Source organism: Osmerus mordax, chromosome 10, assembly GCF_038355195.1.
Source record: "Osmerus mordax isolate fOsmMor3 chromosome 10, fOsmMor3.pri, whole genome shotgun sequence".
Taxonomy (NCBI): Eukaryota; Metazoa; Chordata; class Actinopteri; order Osmeriformes; family Osmeridae; genus Osmerus; species Osmerus mordax.
In genome coordinates, this window is record NC_090059.1 from 9072079 (window position 1) to 9093066 (window position 20988).

General features: G+C 52.5%; 1 protein-coding gene across 1 annotated transcript in view; it reads left to right on the plus strand.

Moving 5' to 3' along the window:
- The window catches only part of pcdh15b (protocadherin-related 15b), a 67801-nt gene extending 47142 nt beyond the window's left edge, over nucleotides 1-20659 (plus strand). The window contains 17 exon segments of the mRNA XM_067245171.1: nucleotides 41-153; nucleotides 2896-3005; nucleotides 3289-3429; nucleotides 3774-3901; nucleotides 5341-5556; nucleotides 6685-6773; nucleotides 7608-7784; nucleotides 8709-8927; nucleotides 9343-9351; nucleotides 10241-10351; nucleotides 10465-10482; nucleotides 12362-13184; nucleotides 13614-13910; nucleotides 16762-16800; nucleotides 17045-17118; nucleotides 17405-17521; nucleotides 19957-20659. Of these exon segments, the coding sequence (XP_067101272.1) occupies nucleotides 41-153; nucleotides 2896-3005; nucleotides 3289-3429; nucleotides 3774-3901; nucleotides 5341-5556; nucleotides 6685-6773; nucleotides 7608-7784; nucleotides 8709-8927; nucleotides 9343-9351; nucleotides 10241-10351; nucleotides 10465-10482; nucleotides 12362-13184; nucleotides 13614-13910; nucleotides 16762-16800; nucleotides 17045-17118; nucleotides 17405-17521; nucleotides 19957-20659 (3384 nt within the window).
- The last annotated feature ends 329 nt before the right edge of the window (nucleotides 20660-20988 follow it).

Here is a 20988-nt window from a genome sequence, read left to right on the forward strand (position 1 = left end):
TCCATTATGCATGGCTCCCAACGGCTTGTTATTCTGACAGCCCCGTGAGAGACGCGAGACTCCGGTAGACCAGCCACACTTCCCAGAGTGCACTGCTCTGATGGCTGACCTTAAAACTCCTGTTTGGAGAGGACAGCAGTATGCCAAACGACTGTGAGCTCCTTAGACACATATTCACACACACACACACACACATATTCACTCACACGCACACTTACACACACACAACCAGTTTTGAAAAGGTCAGCCGGCTTATAATTCCAGAGCCAAGCATTTTAGTGGGAGAGGACACTTCTAAAGGATCTTTTACTGGAGGTTGTCTCTCTGCTTGGGGGGGAGGGGTGGGGGGTAAGACAATAGTTAGCTTTAGCTCTCCCCCTCTTCCTCTCTTTTTCTTTCACTCTGTCTATCCATTAATCTCTCCATTCTTTCCATCCCTCCATTCTGTCTATCCGCCCATCCATTTCTCACTTATTCCTCCATCCATCCGTCCATCCATCCGTCCATACATCCATCCATTTTTAGAAAGAGTTTATCCTCCTGCCTCCAAACAGCAGATCGATGTTGTCTGAATACCAAGCTGGAGGAGTGTGTGTGAGTGTGTGTGCATGTTTGTGCGTGTGTGTGTGTGTTGGAACCCTCTTGGTAACCAGTAACCCCCTCTCCCTACCACAGCCAAGCTTTCTGTGAGATTACTGGCTGTTTCTCTTCATTTGTATTCAAGTCATCAGAGGTAGTTATACTGAATTATAAGAACCATGTATTATTCAGCTCAGGCTTTAATGGTGTTTTACACGGCTCTGTGAGCGATTGTGCTGCTTTTGTTGAGGGATACATGTTTTTTGTCAATTCGGTCAATGCCTGAGAAAAGAGGAAAAGATGAGGCATACTCGATTTCTCCATGTTTACTGTATGTCCCCATCTCAGTCAAGCAGTCGTTTCTGTCAGAAAGGGATGTTGACGTGATTTATTGTAAATTATCTGACCTCGTCCATGTTGCCATGCACTCCAGATGGCTCAACTTTATGTACACTTAAGAACTTATTACGTTTTTCACCCTTTTGACCATGAATACGTTTTGGTGTTAAAACCCTGGAAAGCTGTTAGAATGTGGCAGATGAGGTGTCTGTCTGAGTGCACAGCTCATCTCCATGGCAAAACATTCGAATTCTTCCAGAAGTCTCTAGAAGGATTATCTTTCTCGGCTGCACTCTGAGCAGATTTGGCCTCTTCTGCTGATCACTGATACTGTACTCGGGAGAGAGGGATGGAGCGAGAGGGATAAATGGGGAGAGAGAGGGAGATGGAGAGAGGGATGGAGTGAGCCAAATGGAGAGAAAGGGAGATGTGGAGAGAGAGATAGGGGGAATGGAGAGAGACATAGAGGGGGAGAGAGAGATGGGAGAGAAGGGGGGCAAGTGGAAGACGGGGGAAGATGCAGAAAAAGAAAGAGGCAAACAGGAGACATAGTTGAAGAGAGAGAGAGAAAAAAACAAGGGACAGAGAGGAGTAGAGATAGATGGAAGGAGGGAGAGATAGAGAGAGAGAGAGAGAGAGAGAGGTCTAAAGATAGACGGCAGCAGGTTGACTGATGGAGGAGAGGAGATGAGGACTGCGAGGCTGGAGTGTGGCTGGCTTCGCTCTGTGGACCTCATTAGAGGCCAACACTTAGGAACGGGCTTCTGGAGCAGCCATTAGTGAGGTGTCAAAGAGTGAGAGTGTGTGTGGATGCGTGTTTGTGTGTGTATGAGTGTTCGTGTGTGTGTGTGTGTGTGTGTGTGTGCATGTGTGTGTGGATGCGTTTTCTGTTATCTCGGCGAACACAGCTTGGCCACAGGCTGGGCGAGCAAGAGCTCTGATTGGTGAATAAGGATTACCACAGTGACTGAGTTACTGAGCACCACACACTCTGGCAGGTGTGTGTGTGTGTGTGTGTGTGTGAAAACATTAACCCAGAACTGCAGGAGGAGAAGACTAACAGCTGTAATACCCTCATACTGGAGACTGCTGGCTGATGGGAGGAACACTCCTCATGCTGTGTGGGCGTGTGTGTGTGTGCTTGTGGGGCGTGTGTGTGCTTGTGTGGGTGTGTGTGTGTGTGTCATGCCTGCCTTCAAAAAAAAGAATTGAGGCTGGTTTGTGCATACGTAAGGACCTTGAGCAAGGAGGACACACACACACACACACACACACACACACACACACACAAGATCGGTGGGATACAGCAGAATGAGGCAGCTCAGACATGGTATTGAGGTAAAAAAAAGGAAAAAGAAAAACTGAAAGAAAGAAATCTACAAAGAATGCTCTTCAAAAATACAATTTTCAAAAAATGTTTGTGCGTGAGTGTGGGAGTGTGTGAGTGTGTGTTTGCTTGTTGGGAGATATTGGCTAGCCCGCAGGTCACAGTAATATTCCTCCAGCAGAGCAGCTTGTATTACCATGCTGCAGGTGTCTCCACACGAACACAGACAATGTCTGTCAGGCAGACAGACAGTTTGGCAGACAGACACACAGACAGGTAGACAGACATCAGACAGACAGGTAGACAGACAGAAAAACACACACATTAACCACAGCCGCTAGATGCTGCTACCTGGTTCATCATGCACCACCCTTTTCTCTCAGGAGCCAAGTGATTGTGTAGCGGTGTGTGTGTGTGTGTGTGTGTCTGCAACAAACTCTAGACCAAATTGTCCTTCATGAAGCTGTGCTAACATTGGTAGTTAATCCTCCCTGTTTCTCTTCACAGGCCTACTGTTTGCATGAAATCGTTTAAAAACTAGAAGGTAGCCTTCCTTGACATTTGTGTGTGTGTGTGTGTGTGTGCGTGCGCTGTTTGTGTGTCTATTGAGCAGTCTATTGAGCAGTGTGTGCGTGTGGTGTGTGTTCTAGGTTTCCTCCTGTCAGTGAGGAGGCGTCCGTGGGGACCATGGTTGGCATCATACTTGCAGCAGCTGTCAATCAAACCATAATCTACTCCATCGTCGAGGGCAACGAGGGGGGTGAGTGTATGTGTTTGTGTACCGCTATAGAGATCCTGACAATGTGTGGGCCTTTAAGTGTTTGTTTCAGACGACTACTTAGAAATGAATGTGTCTCTATGTGCATGCATGTGTGTGTGTGTCTCTCTCTCTCTCTCTGTGTATGTATGTCTCTTTGTGTTTTTGTATAAATGTGTGCGTGTCTCTGTGTGTATGTATGTCTCTTTGTGTTTGTGTATAAATGTGCATGTGTGTCTCTGTGTGTATGCGTGTGCCTCTGTGTCTGCGTGCGCGTGTGTGTCAGGCGAGTTTGCGGTGAACAACAGCACAGGAGTGATCTCCACGGCCAGACTTCTGGACTACGAGAGGAACAGCAGCTTCGTCCTCAAGGTGGAGGCCGACTCCATGAGGGTGGTGGCCTCCAACCTGCGAGCACCCTCCAAGAGTGAGCCCTCCTCTGGAGAACCAGGGGGGAAGGAGGGGTGGCTGAGGGAAGGAGGGAGGGCTGGAGGGAGGGAGGGAGGGAGGGAGGGAGGGAGGGAGGGAGGGAGGGAGGGAGGGAGGGAGGGAGGGAGGGACGGACAGAGTTGGGGCCCAGATCCAGGCCGGTCTGTGTGTCTCTGTGTGGAGCCGGCACAACACAGCTGTGGTTCAGGGTTCGCGAGCAGGTTTAGAGTTACCCTCCTACAGTTTGCCCATAGCGTGTCTTTAGCACTGCCAGCATGTGTGTATTGAACTACTCTGTTTGCGTGCGTCTATTGAGCAGTGTGTGTGTGTGTGTGTGTCCAGCCAACACAGCCAAGGTGGTGGTGCAGGTTCAGGATGAGAACGACCACGCACCTGAGTTCCTCCAGGCTCTGTACCTGGGGGGCGTGGCCGAGGACGCCAAGACCTTCACCTCCGTCCTGCAGGTCCAGGTACGCCACACCTGCGCCCGAGTGTGTGTGTGTCTCGACCTACATGTGTGTGTGTGTGTGTGTGTGTGTGAACATGGTTACTGTGTAGACAATCTGCCCTGAGCTGCTCTCTCTCGATGATCCTGTATTCCTGAGTGTAATGAGATTAGCAGGTCAGATTAACGGAGCTACCCCCGCCCCACCCCCTTCTCCCCTTCTCTAAGGGCAAGTCTTTTCTCTGTGTGTGTAGGTGTGTGTGTCCGGGTTGGCGGGTGTGTGTACGTGTCTGTGTTTGCCGTTTTGTGTTTGTGCACAAGCAATTTTGGTTCTCTCTGTGTAGGGGTGATCCCTGAGCCCCGGCCCCCCTCCTCAGCTCAACTCTCTGGGTAGCAGGACCCCGAGCGCTGGCCTCCTCTTTGTGGCCTGGTAGCACCCCCCTGGTCACCCACCCTGTAAACCCTTTCATTAGTCTGGAACAAGGAAGGGATAATTGAATCCTCCAGGAGTGCATGGGGGGGGGGGGGGGGGGGGGGGCTGAAGACAGAGATCCGGGAAGGGCAAAAGAGAGATAGAGGAGAGAGAGGGACCAATGGGAGGAAAGAGAGAGAGCGACGGAGAGGAGATAGAAGGAGATGGAGAATAGAGAGCGTGCCATGGAGACACCGAGAGAACATGAAGGGATGTTTTTTCTCGTTTCGCTCCCTGTGCCGTTCTCTCACTCCTTAGTCCTCCTCTCTTCACCCTTTTCTTTTGGCCTCTGCTCTAACTAATTGAGAGGGAGGGAGGAAGGGAGAGCAAGGGCGGATTGAAGGGAGGGAGGCAGCAAGGGAGGGAGGGAGAGAGAGAAGAGGAAGTGAGAGATGGAAGAAAAGAGCGACTGGGAGGAGAGAAAGAAATGGAGGGAGGGAGGATTGGAGAGAGAGGAAGGAGGCACGGAGCATGGAGAGAATTCCTGTCAGTGTCCTCTCAGAATTATATTGGTGCAGTTCACTTAGAACACACCTGTGAGAATTCTAGTGGTTCTTGGTGAACTATTGAGCATATTGAGGAGACATTGTTAGTCTTAATGAGTCCTGGGGGGAGGGGCCTGTCCTCTACCCTGGTCCCACTCACACACTCCCAATATAACTCACTGTCACTGTGTGTGTGCACGCGTGTGTGCGTGAGCGTGTGTGTGGGTGTGTGTTTGGAAGACATAAGCTGGAGCACACGAGCGCTCACAGCTCAAACACTCCCCCTACAGTTTCACAGAAGAACTACAACAAAGTGCTTGACTAACAGCAATGAGCTCTGAAATGAGCAGAATGTTACTTACGTCTGTGTGTGTGTGTTTGTTCGTGTACGTGCTTGTGCACACACTTTAGTTCATATCTGTGTGGGTTCCTTTGCCTTTGTGCATATGTGTATCTCTGTGTAAACGCCTGGTTGTACATGTGTTTGTGTGTGTGTGTACATGCCAGGCTGTCGACAAGGACACGGGAAACTACAGTGCGATGTCGTACCGTCTCATCATACCGCCCACGGCTGACGGCAAAGACGGCTTCGTCATCGAACCTCTGACCGGCCTGATCAAGACCGCCATCATGTACCGCAACCTGCGGCGCTCCTACTTCAAGTTCACCGTCGTTGCCACCGACAACTACGGCGAGGGGCTTAGCAGCAAGGCGGAAGTTGTGGTGAGTGGTCACGTGATTACGATTCAAACCGAAACTTTATTGACAGACCCTACCTGTAAGGAGGAGCAGGAAAAAGCTATTACACTACCCTTCAAACGGACATACTAATTGTAGCTTTTACCGCGTGGGCACGATGGTGTTCCAGGTTCAAGAGATAAAAACTTTATTGGCATACCTTGACCTACGTAGATAACATCTTTGGAAATGGGATTGTGGACAACCACAATACCACTAACAGTTTCCTGACTGTTATAATGCTTTGGTTAGCCTTACTGGTTCTATAGTTGATAAAACACACACACACACACACACAACCAATCCATGTCAGGGCTCTATAGAGGAAACAAGGCTCCAGTTTGTGGATGGGCACCAGACCACAGGACTAATATCTCACTCTGGACTGCTTCGCTCAACACACTCCTCCCCCACACACTTGAAGAAAACACTTTAGTTTAAAAACGACAAAGTATTGATGTTCTAATCAATGCAGAGGGGACAAAGAGAGCACAGTGCCAAGTGTTGTGGATTGTGTGGCCAACGTGTCTTTGTGTGTGTGTGTGTGCTTGTGCGTGCCTGCCTGCCTGCTTGTGTGTGTGTGTGTGTGTGTGTGAGTTGGAATGCGTGTTTGTGTGCCTGCTTGTTTGTGTGTGTGTTTGAGTTGGTATGCGTATGTGTGTGCGTGTGTGTGTGTGTGTTTGTCCAGTGTTGTTGGCCATTGGCCAGCACCGTCGATGGGTCCATCCCAGGCCAGATAGGAGTCATTGATAGTGCATTTGAGGCCTGTTCCTCTGGCCTGCTCTGGGATTAACAAGAATACTGGACCAGATCCTTCTACAGAACCTCCTCATCCAAGTCCTGGATCTGCTCCCAGATCTGGATCTAGCTGCTTGTGTGTGTTTTTGTCCTGTGTGTGTTATCCTGCGTGTTATGTCCTGTGTGTGTTGACTTGTGTGTATGAGTTTGTTAACTGGTGTGTGTGTGTGCGTGTGTGTTTATCTCTTTGTGTGTGTTAACCAGTGTGTGTGTATATGTATGTGTGTTGACTGTGTGTGTGTGTATCTGTTGACTGGTGTGTGTTATGCTGTGTGTGTTAACCGGTGTGTGTGTATGTGTGTGTGTGTTGTCCAGGTGTCGGTGGTGAACCAGCTGGACATGCAGGTGGTGGTCTCCAACGTTCCTCCCACCGTGGTGGAGCAAAACAAGGAGCAGCTGATCAGGTGACACGTCAAGTAGAACACTCATCTAGACCTACACAACATCCATATATCCAAGACACATCTGGTACAACATGTATCTAGATATCTAAGATAACATGTCCAGTATAGTATCCCTTTATTTATCCAGGCTTGCACATCTGGTATGAGAAACATCTATTGATCTATAGTCATCTCAGTACGGTAGACATCTATGGCACACATGTATTATTTTATATTTCTATCCCCGTCGTTGCCTGTGCCATCTCCTACATCACTCTCATCGCATCCATCTCGGTTTCTGCGCGTGTCTCCGTGTAATTACAGCAAAGCACCCTATCTAGATGTCATGTTCTCGTCTCAAGGCCGGATCTGATATTTAGCTCCCCCGCTGGTGTGTGTGTGCGTGATGCGTCTTCCTGAGTGTCTGGGAGAAGAAACACTTCAGCTCTCTTAACTCCAAGCCCTTTCAGTGGCGGGCAGGTGTTGCAGGAGGGACGGGAATCAGCGTGGCGTGGAGGGCCTGGGGCCATGAATAACCGCAACTGTTTTTATCACCAGCACTCTAGGATAAAACCATCCCCTGCTGTTTGACGGCTGCTAAATGAAGTGTGTGTGTGTGTGTGTTCATCACTTAACATGTGTGTGTATGTGTGTGTGTATGTCTGCATCTGTGTGTGTCTGGTGTGTGTGTGTCTCTGTGTGTGTATGTGTGTGTGTCTTTGTGTGTCTATTCCTGTATGTGTGTGTCTATGCCTGTATGTGTGTCTATGCCTGTATATGTGTGTGTGTCTATGCATGTTTGTGTGTGTGTCATACCTGTGTGTGTGTGTGTGTGTCATACCTGTGTGTGTCCAGTATTCTGGAGCGGTACGTGCAGGATCAGATCCCGGGGGCCAAGGTGGTGGTGGAATCCATCGGGCCTCGTCGCTTCGGAGACGGCTTTGAGCAGGAGGATTATGGGAAGTCTGACCTGATGGTGTACGCCATTGACCCTCTGACCAACAGAGCCATCTCCAGACAGGAGCTGTTCAAGTGAGCCTGCCTGGAGCCTGCCGTCACCCACTCCGCCTTCCCTAGCACACACACATACACAAACACAGACATACATATGTAACATGTGCAAGCACATATACTGACACCTACACACAACACACACACACACTGACATACAAAGTGACACTCTGACACACTCATCTCCTCAGCCCTTGTCAGTGAGGGCTTTAGGGCAGAGTCGTCCCGTATGCAGGATGAAGGTCAGGGGAGGTGTGTGTGACCTGTCTGTCTGTGTGTCTGTGTGTGTGTGTGTGGGGGGGGGGGGGGGCTGCTGGGAGAAGTGTGCTTTCAGCAGGGACATAGACTGAGGACTGGTGTGACGGGGGGTGTGTGTGTATGTGAGGGGGGATCAGAGTGGGCAGGGTGGGGGGCGGGGGTGTTCAGGGTTGACATGGTCTATTACTGTGCTCTATGTTACGCGCTGGCCTACGCTCACAGGTCCATTAGAGTCAACCTCTAGAACCCCCCTGTGACAACAGCCCTAGTTCTGCCACTCACTGCCTTGCAGCCTGCTGCCTCGCACACACAATGGAACACACAGACGCACTTGCATACGGACACACACACATGCACGCACACAAACACACACAGACATACACACAGACACACACACTGAAACACAAACACACACACACACGCAGCTCTGCCTGTTTCAGTCTCAGCACAGCAGAGAGCAGTTGGTCACATGGTCTAACAAATACCTCATTGTGCTGTTGATTTAAATGCTGTGGTAGTGTTTGTTCATTTCCTTGTAAAAATGAACATGGGCTGAACACACACACGCAGACACATACACTCGATACACAATAACTTCATCCCACCAAACCACCCAACCAACCCAGTGACAACCTCCTGTTTCCTGCGCTCCACAGCTACCGACCTCCCTCTCCTTCCTGTACGCAGGTTCCTGGACGGGAAGTTGCTGGACATCAACAAGGAGTTCCAGCCGTACCTGGGGCGCGGCGGGCGCATCCTGGAGGTGCGCACGCCTGACGTGGTGACCAGCGTGAGGAAGGCCGTGCAAACGCTGGGCTACAGCGAGGGGGCGCTGCTCGCCCTCGCCATCATCATCATCCTCTGCTGCATCCCCGCCATCCTCATCGTCATCGTCACCTACAGGCAGTGAGTACGGGCGCTGCGGGGGGGTAGAGAGAGAGAGAGAGAAAGAGAGAGAGAGAGAGAGAGAGAGAGAGAGAGAGAGAGAGAGAGAGAGAGAGAGAGAGAGAGAGAGAGAGAGAGAGAGAGAGAGAGCTGAAGGCAGCGCATGGCGGAGGTGGCGGAGAACGGTAAACAGAGGGATGACACATTCCTCTACAGCGGAATCCTCCGTGACTCGCCTCAGTGCCCTTGTCTCTACAGTCACCGCAGGGGGAAACAAGCAGCATAGCAAGCTGTGTTTCTGTGCCAGCACCAGGGATAATATTAAGCTGTGGCAATGACAACAATGATCTCTGTCCCTGTAAATTGCATCCTTATGACTCACGCTGTTTCTCTTTCTCTCCGTCCCTCTTCCATTCTCTGCTGTCATTATCAACAGGTTTAAAGAGTGAGTATCGTCATCTTTCTCATGATTATCTTGGTCTTCTGCGGTGAACGTGTTTGGTTGTGCCTTCCGGCTTCCCCACTCTTTCTCCAGTCAGTGATTGAGATCAGAGAGGGCAACGATATTGCCTGCTAATAAAAACTGTATTATTGATGGAAGGAAGGCTCGTTTCTCCACATTTCTGCCGAATGTTGCAGTCCTAGCCTGTATAAATAAGAAATGACTTGGCAAAATAGCTTTCTTTGAGTTTATTGTTCCGTCAGATCCAGTTTGTACCAGATTGCAAATACATCTGTGTGTCTGCATGTATAATTCAAAAGTGTCCTCTCAGAATTATATTGGTGCAGTTCACTCAGAACCCAACTTTTTCTGAAGCCTTGAAACGATAAACCCAAAGGTAACAATGCAAGAAAGAGCAGATAGTACAATAGAAGACAACCTTACTAACTAGCATGGGCTTCATTTCTGTGAAAATCAGGTGTATAACATATATCCGTTTTACTAGTGACATTTTTGATAACCCCTAGCTAAAGAATATTGTGCTGAAATTACACATACAAAGTATAAGTACAAACATACTTACATTATGTTGATGTTGTCAACACGTATGTGAATATACAATATAATTTGAAGTACATTTCGGAATTGAGTAGAAAAATACCAACATAATGACAATGTGTAAAGCTACGATAAAAAGAAAAAGAAAATGTTTCTGGTTGGGTTAGGTCATGTCAACTCTAGCATTTATTATTTGTGACGGGATATGTCAATGTGAAATGTATTCAATGTGTCAGCTGTAGGAATACTATTCATACAACATACAATCTCTGTCAGTGACGATACACTTGGGTGTGGGTAACCGTGTGTGAACCCCTTCCCTCCTGCGACCCAGGCGCCAGGCAGAGTGTGCCAAGACAGCCCGTATTCAGATGGCCCTGCCAAGCGGCAAGAGTGTGGGCGCCCCCACCAACAACCTGTACGAGGAGCTTGGAGACAGCACCATGTGAGTGTCACGGGGGGGGGGGGGGGGAACAGGCCTGCTCAGGCCTACAGACATGGCTCCTTGGTTCCTGAAGCTTTAGCTCAGCGAGGTTGTCCTTTGGTCAGATTCAGGAGACTTGGGGTTCAATTCCCGTCCGGGACTTTTACAGTGTACAGCGTAGACTGTGCTGGAAGCTTTGCTGGGCTGAATCGTATCTATCCTTTCGACGATTCCTCCACGTTACCATGAGGGTGCGTTCTGGTTCCGAGTTCTCGGTTCTGCAGTTGTCGGGTTCCGTGTTCTACGCGTCGTCTCGGCTCGTACCGTCTCCATGCCGACGTGACGGGAGGGAAGTTGTGCTTTCCCTATCCGCAGCCTCTCCCTCTGAGATTTCCTGCGGGCATTAGCATAATAAGACACAGCGTGCTGGGAATGGGAAATTACAGATATTCTTATGGTGGGCGATGGACCTTTGAGCGAGGCCACATGCATAGCAGGGACAGAGACGTCAATTAAAGATAATTGAAATAAATTCCACCCCTAATTCATAAGGGCTGTGGGGAACATAATGAAGTCAATCGATAAGATCCGGAGTGCTTGAGCACCTGTGTGTTAGGGCTGTTTGCTGCTGGGCATTGAATAGACTTCGTGTTGTGGGCTGGGATAAACTGGACTGGGCTGGGCTGTAGCGAGCTAGGCTGGGCTGTAGCGAGCTAGGCTGAGCTGTACCAGGCTGGGCTGCACCGGGTTGGGCTGGGATGTACTGGCTGGGCTGGGATGTACTGGCTGGGCTGGGATGGAGGATGTGGTTCTGTCACCAGCTGGACCCTAGTCTGCTTGGCTGCTGTAGTCAAACTCCCTATGCACTCACAACCCTCCCCTCGCCCCCCCCCTAGAGGATGTAAACACCAACAGCATTCCCCTATAGGCCACCAACCAAACCAGTAGGCTACGATTAACCAGCACACCAAAGAGGGTTCTGGAACTCTTCCGCACACTCTCGTCGGTTTTATTCATCGCTGATCCTTCTTGTCCACGCTTTCCCCTTCACACTCACCTGTCTCTCTCTCCTCTCCATCGGTCCATCCTCTGCTCTCCTCCATCCTTCCCTGGACTCCAGACTGAAGTGAGTACATGTGCGGATGTTCTTTCAAACTGTGCTAGCTTAAGCATTAGCGCTGCTTTTTTTCTGTAGATTGTGCTTGTGTGTAAAAGCATAGCTAATGGTGTGTCGGTGTTTGTCGACTTGTCGTAGCATAAGGGTAGCGGTTCCCGTGTGTGTAGAATAGTTTACTGATTAGTTTGAAGGTGTGTGTAGCATGGGAGATATTGAAGGATCTATCATTGGCATGCGTGAATCCTGATTGGTGGATCAGATTTGATCCACTGATTAAGATTAGCATGCCAATGGTGAATCCTTTCCATTCTCCCATCGTATAACAGCCTACTGCATTTCAGTAGTGAACCCCACTGTCTACAATGCAGATCAGAGCTGTTGCCAGTTGTTGAGACTCTGGATTAATGTGTCGTGTTTTGCTCTGTAACAAATGCTAGGAGAGGAGAGAGGTAAGGGGATGTCACAGAGGATCGTACGTTGTGTGTTTTAGCCTCAGTCTTCCAACCTCTAGATCTCCTCCGATCCTCGTAGGGCTGGATCGCGGCTGTGGAACGTGTTAGTGCAGAATGCCGAGTCTTCTCACTGGCGCTAGAGGGATCTAGAAGGATCTGCTGGGTTTATATGGGGGTTTACTAGTGTTGTGAACGCATTTGATAGCGTATTTATTTAGCAGACACGTTTAGCCTAAGCAATGCACAGATGAGGATTAGAACCCGCAGCTTTTAGATCGGCAGTCAAATGCTCTAACCCCGCTAAGATACCCCCCCCCCCCCCCTTGTTGTGCTAGTGCAGGGTTAGGGTTGGAATTATGTAGCTCTCCGCCCTCCATCCTTTCATCCTTCACCTCTCGCCTTCCCTCCATCTTATCACTTTTGGGGTGTGCTGTCTCTCCCCGCGCCCTCCGCCGCCCGCAGCCGTCGCTGCGTTCTGGAGGAAGGCGACCGGCAGCGGCTGATCAGCAGCTTCGCCTCGCGCGCCATCGCCGCCCACCAGCAGTCCAGCGCCAACGGCATCCTCCTCAACAACATGCCCAAGTCCGAGTCCAACATCACCTTCCTGTCGGACGAGAACCCGCTCACCACCAAGAACCCGCTGTTCTACGACGGCACCCTGAGCAGCCCGGACACGCTGGGCCGCAGCCAGAGGCGCAGGGACCTCCTGGGGAGCGGCTCCCTGCCCAAGAGAGGCCTCCTCCGGGACTCCTTCCTCCGCTTCTCCCCCGGAGGAGGCGGTGGGGGAGGAGCAGGGGGAGGCCACAGCTGGACCCTGCCCTCCAGGCTGCGGCGCCGGGACATGTACGCGTCACTGAGGCGCCAGGTGGTGATGGACCCGGTCCAGTGGGAGCTGGAGCTGCTGCAGTCGGAGCTGCGGGCCAGCCGGGACGACGGGCTGGACGCGGACCTGGAGGAGGACGAGGATGCGGAGCTGGGGCCCAAGCTGACGGTGAAGGAGCAGGCCAGGCAATTTGAGCAGCTGCAGGAGATGAGGCAGAGGCAGAGCCGGGACTCGCGGGGCTCCCTCTCCCCGGACTTCCTGCTCTCCGTGTTCGGGTGCCCGCAGCAGATGACGCCGCCGCCGCCGCCAGCCGCGCCCCCGACACCCCCACCGCAGGTGGCCCCGAGCATCGTGATCACCCAGAGTGACGGCGGGACCCCGCCACCCAGCCGCAAGCCCACGCCGCCCGTGCTGCGGAGGTTCAGCTCCAGCTTCTCCGCCTCGGCCGGCGAGCCCTACGAGGTCAGCCTGGAGATCATCCCAGACCCCCCCAGCGTCCCCGCCCCTCCCCCGCCCTCCGCCTCCCTCTGTCCCTCCCCACGCGCCCCTCCACCGCCCTCCGCCTCCCCCCCTCCCACCCCCCGCGCCCCCGCCCCTCCCCCGCCCTCCGCCTCCCCCCCTCCCACCCCCCGCGCCCCCGCCCCTCCCCCGCCCTCCGCCTCCCCCCCTCCCTCCCCCCGCGCCCCCCCGCCTCCCCCCTCCGTCCCTCCGCCCCCCCCGTCCCCTCCGCCTCCACCCGGCCCCGCCCCACCGCCCCCGCCTCCCCTCCCACCTCCCGTCTCTCCCTCCCCCAAACACCCCTCGGCCTTCGTCCTGCCGCCCCTGCCCGCCGTGACCACGCTGAGGCCCGTGTCCCTGCGGGCCCCGCCGCCCCCTCTCCCCGAACCCGAGGCCCCCAAGAGGGAGCTGAGGGGCATTCTGAAGACCATCCCCAACATTGCAGCCCTGGAGAAGTCGGTGGCCAAGATGTACAGCCAGATCGACCAGAAGCAGAACCCCCTGAAGAGCATGCTGAAGAGCCAGGCGTCCATGGAGTCGCTGGACTCCCTGGACGCAGCGGATCTGGAGACGCCCCTGGAGCGGGCCCCCTCCCCCCCCGCCCCCGCCCCCCCCCGGGCCCCGCAGCCCCACCCCAACATGAACTCCATAGTGGAGGAGCTGGAGAAACGCTTCCCTTCGCATTCAACAGTCATGTGATCTTTCTCACTCTCTCTCTTCTTCTGTTCTCCTCTCTCTCTCTCCCTCTACATTCCTCTCCCCTTCATCACTGTTTCATCATTTCATCAGAGACTTTTATTCCTTTTGTGTCATTTGGATGTTTCTTTCTTCAATCCCAGATGTCGTCTTCGTTTCTATGTTGTTTTTATGTTTTCATTTTTCAAGAACATTATTTTCAGAAAGACATTGCATGTTAGTTTGTCTGTATGTTTTAGTGTAAATACACCATGAATGGTTGGTGACTCCCTATAGTCTGCCCTGTAATGACTAATGGCCATTTAAATAACAACATTCAAAGAAAAGATTCTTGAGAGTTTCACTGTTTCTGTTATACTCTCTCTCTACTATACTCTGTCTCTCTTTCCTTTTTTTCCTCAGTATGCCTCCTTGTCTGTCCCTCTCTCTGTCTCTCTCACTCTCCCTCTTTTACTCAGTCTCTCTCTCTCTCATCTCTCTCTTAGTCTCTTTCTTCTAATCTGGCCTGTCTTCTGTCACATCTTCTGTCACACACTCCTCGGTTCTCCAGCCTGCTGCACATTCCAATCGACACGCGGAGGAAGAGAGAGAGAGAGAGAGAGCAAGAAAGAGTTGCAGACTGACAGAGAGCAAAAGGGAGAGAGAGAGAAAGACAAAGGGGGAGAGAGAGAGCACGTCAGACATGCTGCTACCGTGATTTCAGAAGTAAAGATAGGGGGTAGCCAGCTGTAACAGCAGCTTCAGCTCAGACTGAACAGGGACAGTCCTCCACTCTCCACCCCAGCTTTCCCCCTTCCTCCCCTCTCTCCTCCTTCCACCCATCTTCTCCTCTCCCAACATTCTCCTCTCTCTCATTCTTCCACCCTTCCTCTCCCCTCATCCACTCCTCTGTCCTCCTTCCTCCTCTCCCATCAGCTCTGAATATACACCTACCTTTGTGCTTCAACTCTCGTCAACCCAGTCTCTTGAGGCGAAACATGTTTCCGGGTTTGTACATTTTACATCTTAAAGAGCACGCCCTCTCCCTACTGACACATACACACACACACACACACAGACACAAGGACCATATCACCAGCACAGCAGGGAGGAGAAGGAGGATGGGGAGGAGGGAGAGGGGGCGCTGAGGGAAGCTCAAAGTCCTCTCAAAGTCACCAGTGGTTGTTCAGTGATAAATCTTCATTTGAGCTGCTCATTACGCCGGCATTAGAGAACAACTGTCTTGTTTACCTCCCCGTGATCATCACAACGCCAGAGGGAATTCTAATTCCTGCAACGTTTTGCACTAAGTAGTTTCTCTTCTCTTTCTTCTAATCTCTTCTCTTCTAATCTCTTCTTCTCACTTCTAATATCTTCTCTTTCTTCTAATCTCATCGCACATTTTATTGTGTGATGTGGCCATGGATCTCTGAAGGTTGTGGTATTGTCAAAGATAACCACCCATCTGGCCTAATCAAGTACCCAGCCACTTCCTGTCAGCCTAGTGATCTGTGACCTCGGGGTGTGTTGCATTATAGGAGGTGGTTGTGAGTTTCCATAGTTTAGTTACATCTTTATATATAAAGCCAACCAAGACAATATTTACATAGTTTGAACCCTGAAAGCACTGCCAAACCAGGGGATGATTATGAATATATTAGATTAGAAACTATAAAAACGGTTATGTCCCTTTAGTGAAGTTATTATGGTGTAACCTTCTCTGTGTATCATTCTCTTGCCTCCCTCTCTCTCTTCCCCCTTTCAGTCTCTCTCCCTCTCTCTCTTCCCCCTTTCAGTCTCTCTCCCTCTCTCTCTTCCTCCTTTCAGTCTCTCTCTCCCTCTCTCTCTTCCCCCTTTCAGTCTCTCTTCCCTCTCTCATCCGTAGGGCACTTTTCACAACAGATTTATAAACCCTGTAACAAGTTTCACACAGCAGCCCTCAAGGCACTTTCAGATGTGACATCTCATATGTAGTTGGACCTGAAAATATCTGCTTTAGTGAGACCGCGCAGCCTTTTGATTTAAGTGTCCAATTCCCTGAGCACTAAGTGAAACAGTGGCAGAGCCATGATGTTAGTCTGACTCTCTATCACCTACAGCTTTTTTCTACGTTAGAGAAATAAATATTTTGTGTCTCCTCCACAGGCGCGGGTATGGCCATCAGGAGGTGAGTCCCCAAGACACACACACACACCAGACACTCACACCACACACAAACTGCACCCGGCCACACACACACACACACAGCCCACATACACACTGCACTCACGTGCACACATACACACACATACACACCGCCTCCTTGAAAACTTCTATTTCTCCCTGTCATTTGCCGGTGGTTGCCGTATCGGCTGACATGCTGTCAGTAGATACATCGTCTGATAGGCCGTCGGAAAGGAAGCTGTGATGTCGTGTTTGGTGTGGGGGTGTCTGCTGATTGGATGAGGGGATGGGGGAGAGATGCGTGCTGAAGATGTACGCTGTCATCCCCCGCCCATCTGTGTCTGTCTCTGTCTATGAAACTCCCTTCATCTCCCTCTTATATGCTTCTATTTTATTCATCCCTCTGTTTTTCTCCTCCAAACTTCCCCTGACCTACACACATCTCTCTCTCTATGTTTCAGTGCAGGCTTCCCTCCATCCAGATCCACTCGCTTTATCTTTTTAATGAAACGTCCACTTATCTTTTTCCTCTGTCTTTTGTCTGGCTGTTCTTGTTCCTCGCTTCCTCCTTCGTTCTCTTTTATCTCTTCCTTCTATCTATTTCTTTCTTCTCTCTCTCGTATGTACCCTTGAACCCTTCTCTCTTCTCTCACTCTCTTTCTTTCTTTCTTTCTTTCTGTGTTCTCTCGCTTTTCTCTGGCAGCAACAACAGCTACTCAGACCGGCCCTGCTGAGACCGGAGGTATGAGAACTGCTCTCTCTCTCTCTCTCCTTTCACTCCTCTTCCTTTCTGTCTTCCATTGATCTCTACTTCCTCTCACTTTCTCCTGCCCTTTTTCTATACCTCTATCCTTTTCTATAGAGGCTGAAACCGAATGTGAGAGAATATTGAGACAGATAATATATAGAGGATGTGAGAGTATATAGACGCTGATAGAATAGAGGCTGTTTCTTGTGAGGTAATTAGAGTTTTGTTTTTTTCCCAGGAGCTCTCTATGGAGTCTGGAATCGACCCTGGACAAGATTACTACACTCAGGATTACTACAATTATGATCATGGGTGAGTGTTTGAGTTTGTGTGTGTGGGGGAGAGTGAATGAGTGTGTGTTGAGTAAGAAATGAAGGGAGAGGAGAAAGAAAGCCTTTGTGTACGTTTGTTCCTCTATACCCAACAAACACAGTACCAGGGGGTGTGTCTGTGGCGCGGACTGATGATGTCACAGGTGTTCTTCTGGACGGTGTCTGCGTCCCCAGGAGCCCTCAGAGCTCTTAATCGGACACCAACCGCAGTGACCCTTGACCTACGGCTTACCTGCTCCCCACTGTGTGTGTTTGTGTGTGTGCAGGTATGACATTCCCCAGTACGGCAGCCGCAGGAAGCTGATCTCTCCGACAGGCCTGTATGACGAGTACGGAGAGGTGGTGGTGGAGGACGACGGGAGCTACTACTACAGCCCCCAGGAGTCCGAGGGAGAGGTACGACCTTTGACCCCCGGACACCCTGTTAGACCTGCTCAGATTGCAGACTCACTTCCTGGTTGAGGTGTCAGAGGAGGAGGCTCCAGGCCCTGTGTGCTGTGATGCTGTCTTGGACAGACACATCTCAAGAGTTTTGTGTTGTTGAAAATGCCATGATGCCTGTTGTGTTGCTGTTTCTGATCTGAGGTTTATCCAGACAACCTCAGTGTCTTTAAGTTTAAGGTGTCATGTCACAGGTTGCAGGGCGTGATCGTGGGCGTGGTAAAGGTCCACCCCCTCCCTACATCCACCCGGGTCCTGGCCCCCGAGGCCCCCCCAGGCAGGCCCCCAGCGGCAAGCAGGACCAAGCCCCACACACTCCCTCCAGCGACACATTCTCCCAGGGACCCCCCCAGGAATCCACAGCCGTTTCAAGGCTCCAGGCTGTGATGAGGCTGCTTGTGTCTGGGACCAAGTCTCCCAGCTCGGGACCTGGCCTGCCCCCCACCCTCCACCCGCCCTGGAACAAAGCCCGGGTCCACCCCCTCGGCGTCACAAGGGAGGGGGGCGGCGTCCCTCCGGGGCGGGCCGGCAGCCTGGACATCGATGGGAGCTACTTCCAGAGCACCGCCGCCGAGGAGGAGGAACCTCGGCCCTCGGCCATGCTGCGCCTGGGATCGGCCCTCACCCGCCTGACCCTCACCCGCAGACCCGCCGGGGCCGCGGGTGAGGAAGGGAGGGGGGGAGGCGTGGAGGGGCAGGGGGGCTCGGTGGGGGAGAGGAGCGTGTCTGCGTACGTGTCCCGGGTTTCCAGGGCGGCAGGGGAGGAGAGGAGGGGGCGGGGGGGAGGCCAAGGGGGACCGAGGGAGGCCAAGGGGAGCGAGTCTGAGGCGGGCGGCGCTGGGTGGGGGGTCCGGGATGAGGGTTACTCCGACAGGAGCGGCTCTCCGTCCTCCGGCGCGGGCCGGACGTTCCCAGGAGAACCCTCGGACAGACCGCAGGGCCGGGAGAACGTTCCGGACTCGGATGACGAGCAGGGGGGAGTACTGGGGGGTTCTGAAGAGGAGAGCCGGTCGCAGACGGAGACCGACTCTGACTCGGAGAAGGAGGCGGAGTCCGAGACGGAGGGGGAGGAGTCCCAGACCGAGAAGGAGGAGTCGGAGGCGGATAGCCAGCCTGGCACCGCAGAGGAAGAGGAGGAATCTGGGTCAGGATCAGAGAGTGAGGAAGAGGAGGAAGAGGGGAGCGGGACGTCGGGGGAGAGTGGGGAAGGCCCAACATCGACCGCCCACGGCTCCTCCTCTTCCTCCTCCAGTAGCACAAGGACGTCGGGAAGTTCGGGCAGGAAGTCCTCCTCAGACACGAGCCCCTCTGGGTCCACCAGGACACCCAGACCCAGGACCTCCACACACACACGCTCATCTGGGTCAGTAGACACCACCCAGGACAGTGAGGAAGAGAGCTCGGGAGAGGAGGAAGAGAAAGGGCCAAGCCACGGGGAGTCTACATCCAGGCGGTCCAGTACCAGCCAATCAGCCGTCTCCGCTGGGCGGAGGCGGGGCTTTGGTGGCTCCAGCTACCATATAGACACGAGCACTGGTATGACTGACACCTCTAGCGACCTATCACCCATCACTGAGGATGACGAGGAGGAGGTTACCACGGATAGGACCATCAGCAGCCGTAGCCATGGAGACCGTTCCGAGACCACAGAGGAAGAGGATGAGGAAGAGAGGGATGATTGAAATGCAAACGAAGGCATAACATCTTAAATGAAATTCATATTCATTAAGTAAGATCTTCAGAATGCCTGGTTTGCATTTGAATTCATTATCTGAGTGGAACTTATTATTGTAATTTTTCCAGTTCCGTGTGCTTTGAATCTGAAGCGTCTAAATGGCTTGCATGCCCCTTCCTGACCTCATTTTCTCTCTTCCTGGTACAAACACACACACACACACTATCTCTGTTGACTGTCTTTCTTTGCAGATGCGTTTCCAGCAGGCTTCTAAGCTGTTGAAAGCCTCTCTGTGTGTGGCAACAGTCTCATGCTCCCCTATGAAACCTCAGCGGGTCGTGATTGCTTCTCTGTGTGGCGTAGACACAAAGCAGAGTACCTCAGTGACTGACTCCCTCCTCCTCTCTCACACACATACACCAGAACCCACCCTCACTAACTCACTCTCACACACACACACAAAAAAAAACACCCTCGCTACCTCTCTCACAGATACACACACCAGAGTCCACCCTCACTGACTCTCTCTGACACACACACGTGTCCCTTAACGTGTTCTTACCTTTCTCTTCAGGTGTGTGTGCTGTGCTGTGCGTCTGCCTTGCTCCGTCTACGACGTAACTACTTAGCCATACAACATGATGTCATCGGGGGGTTTGTCTGTTGACCAGTTTGTTTACGTGTTTGTTTTCAGTACGGGAGGAAGAAGCGTATCAAGCTGGTGGTGGACCGGGAGTACGAGACCAGCTCTACCGGGGACGACAGCGCCCCAGAGTCCATCCACCGGAACCGTCTGTCCAACAACCACATTAACGGGAGCGTGTACCTGGCCCAGAACGGCTCCGTCATACGGACCCGCCGCGCGCCGGGCGCCAATGCCGTCTCCGCGGCGACACACATCAACAACATCAAGGTGGGCTCCTCCCCCTCGGTCAGCTCGCGGCTGGCCAAGCACTTCAGGAAGCTGGACAAGATGGCCGCCACACAGGAGGAGAGGCTGCCCCTGGGAAGCCCCGCCCCCGCCGCCTCCGGCTCCTCCCTCCGCGCCAACGTGGCCGCCGACAAGCCCCTGAACACCGTGCTCTCCAGCTGCTCCCTGGGGTCCAGCGTCTCCGGGCTGGAGAGCCTGGCCTCGCGCTCCAACCTGGCAACCGGCAGCCTGTGGGGGCGGATGCAGAGGAACCTGGAGGAGGAGGAGGGAGAGGAGGAGGAGGGGGGGGAGGGAGGGGGGGAGGCGGGCGAGGAGAGGGAGTCGGCGGTGGATAACGTGGAGGAGGAGGAGGGGGAGGAGGAGGAGCGCGGGGGAGAGGCGCTGGAGAACCACAGCGAGCGCACGCTCTCCGACGAGGAGGAGCTGTGGATGGGACCCTGGAACAACCTGCACATCCCCATGACCAAGCTGTGACCCTACACACGCACGTGCACACACACGCGCCCCGCGCGGGTATGCTCTCTCACGCACACCGCACACACACGCACACCCTCGTTCCGGCGGGAGAATGGACGGAATGTGTATCGCGACGTGACACGGATGGGATACTTTGGATCATGGCCCTTGATGGCTCAAATACTCTGTGACGATGCACTTTCACTCAGCATTGTATCAACATGTTCCTCTGAGAAATGTGAAGCATCTGACATGTGGTGTGTCTTTTCCAGAATGGTCTATACCTTGTGGCTTTGAGGTTGAAAGAGATTTGTGTGTGTGTGTGCGTGCGTGTGTGTTCGGATCAG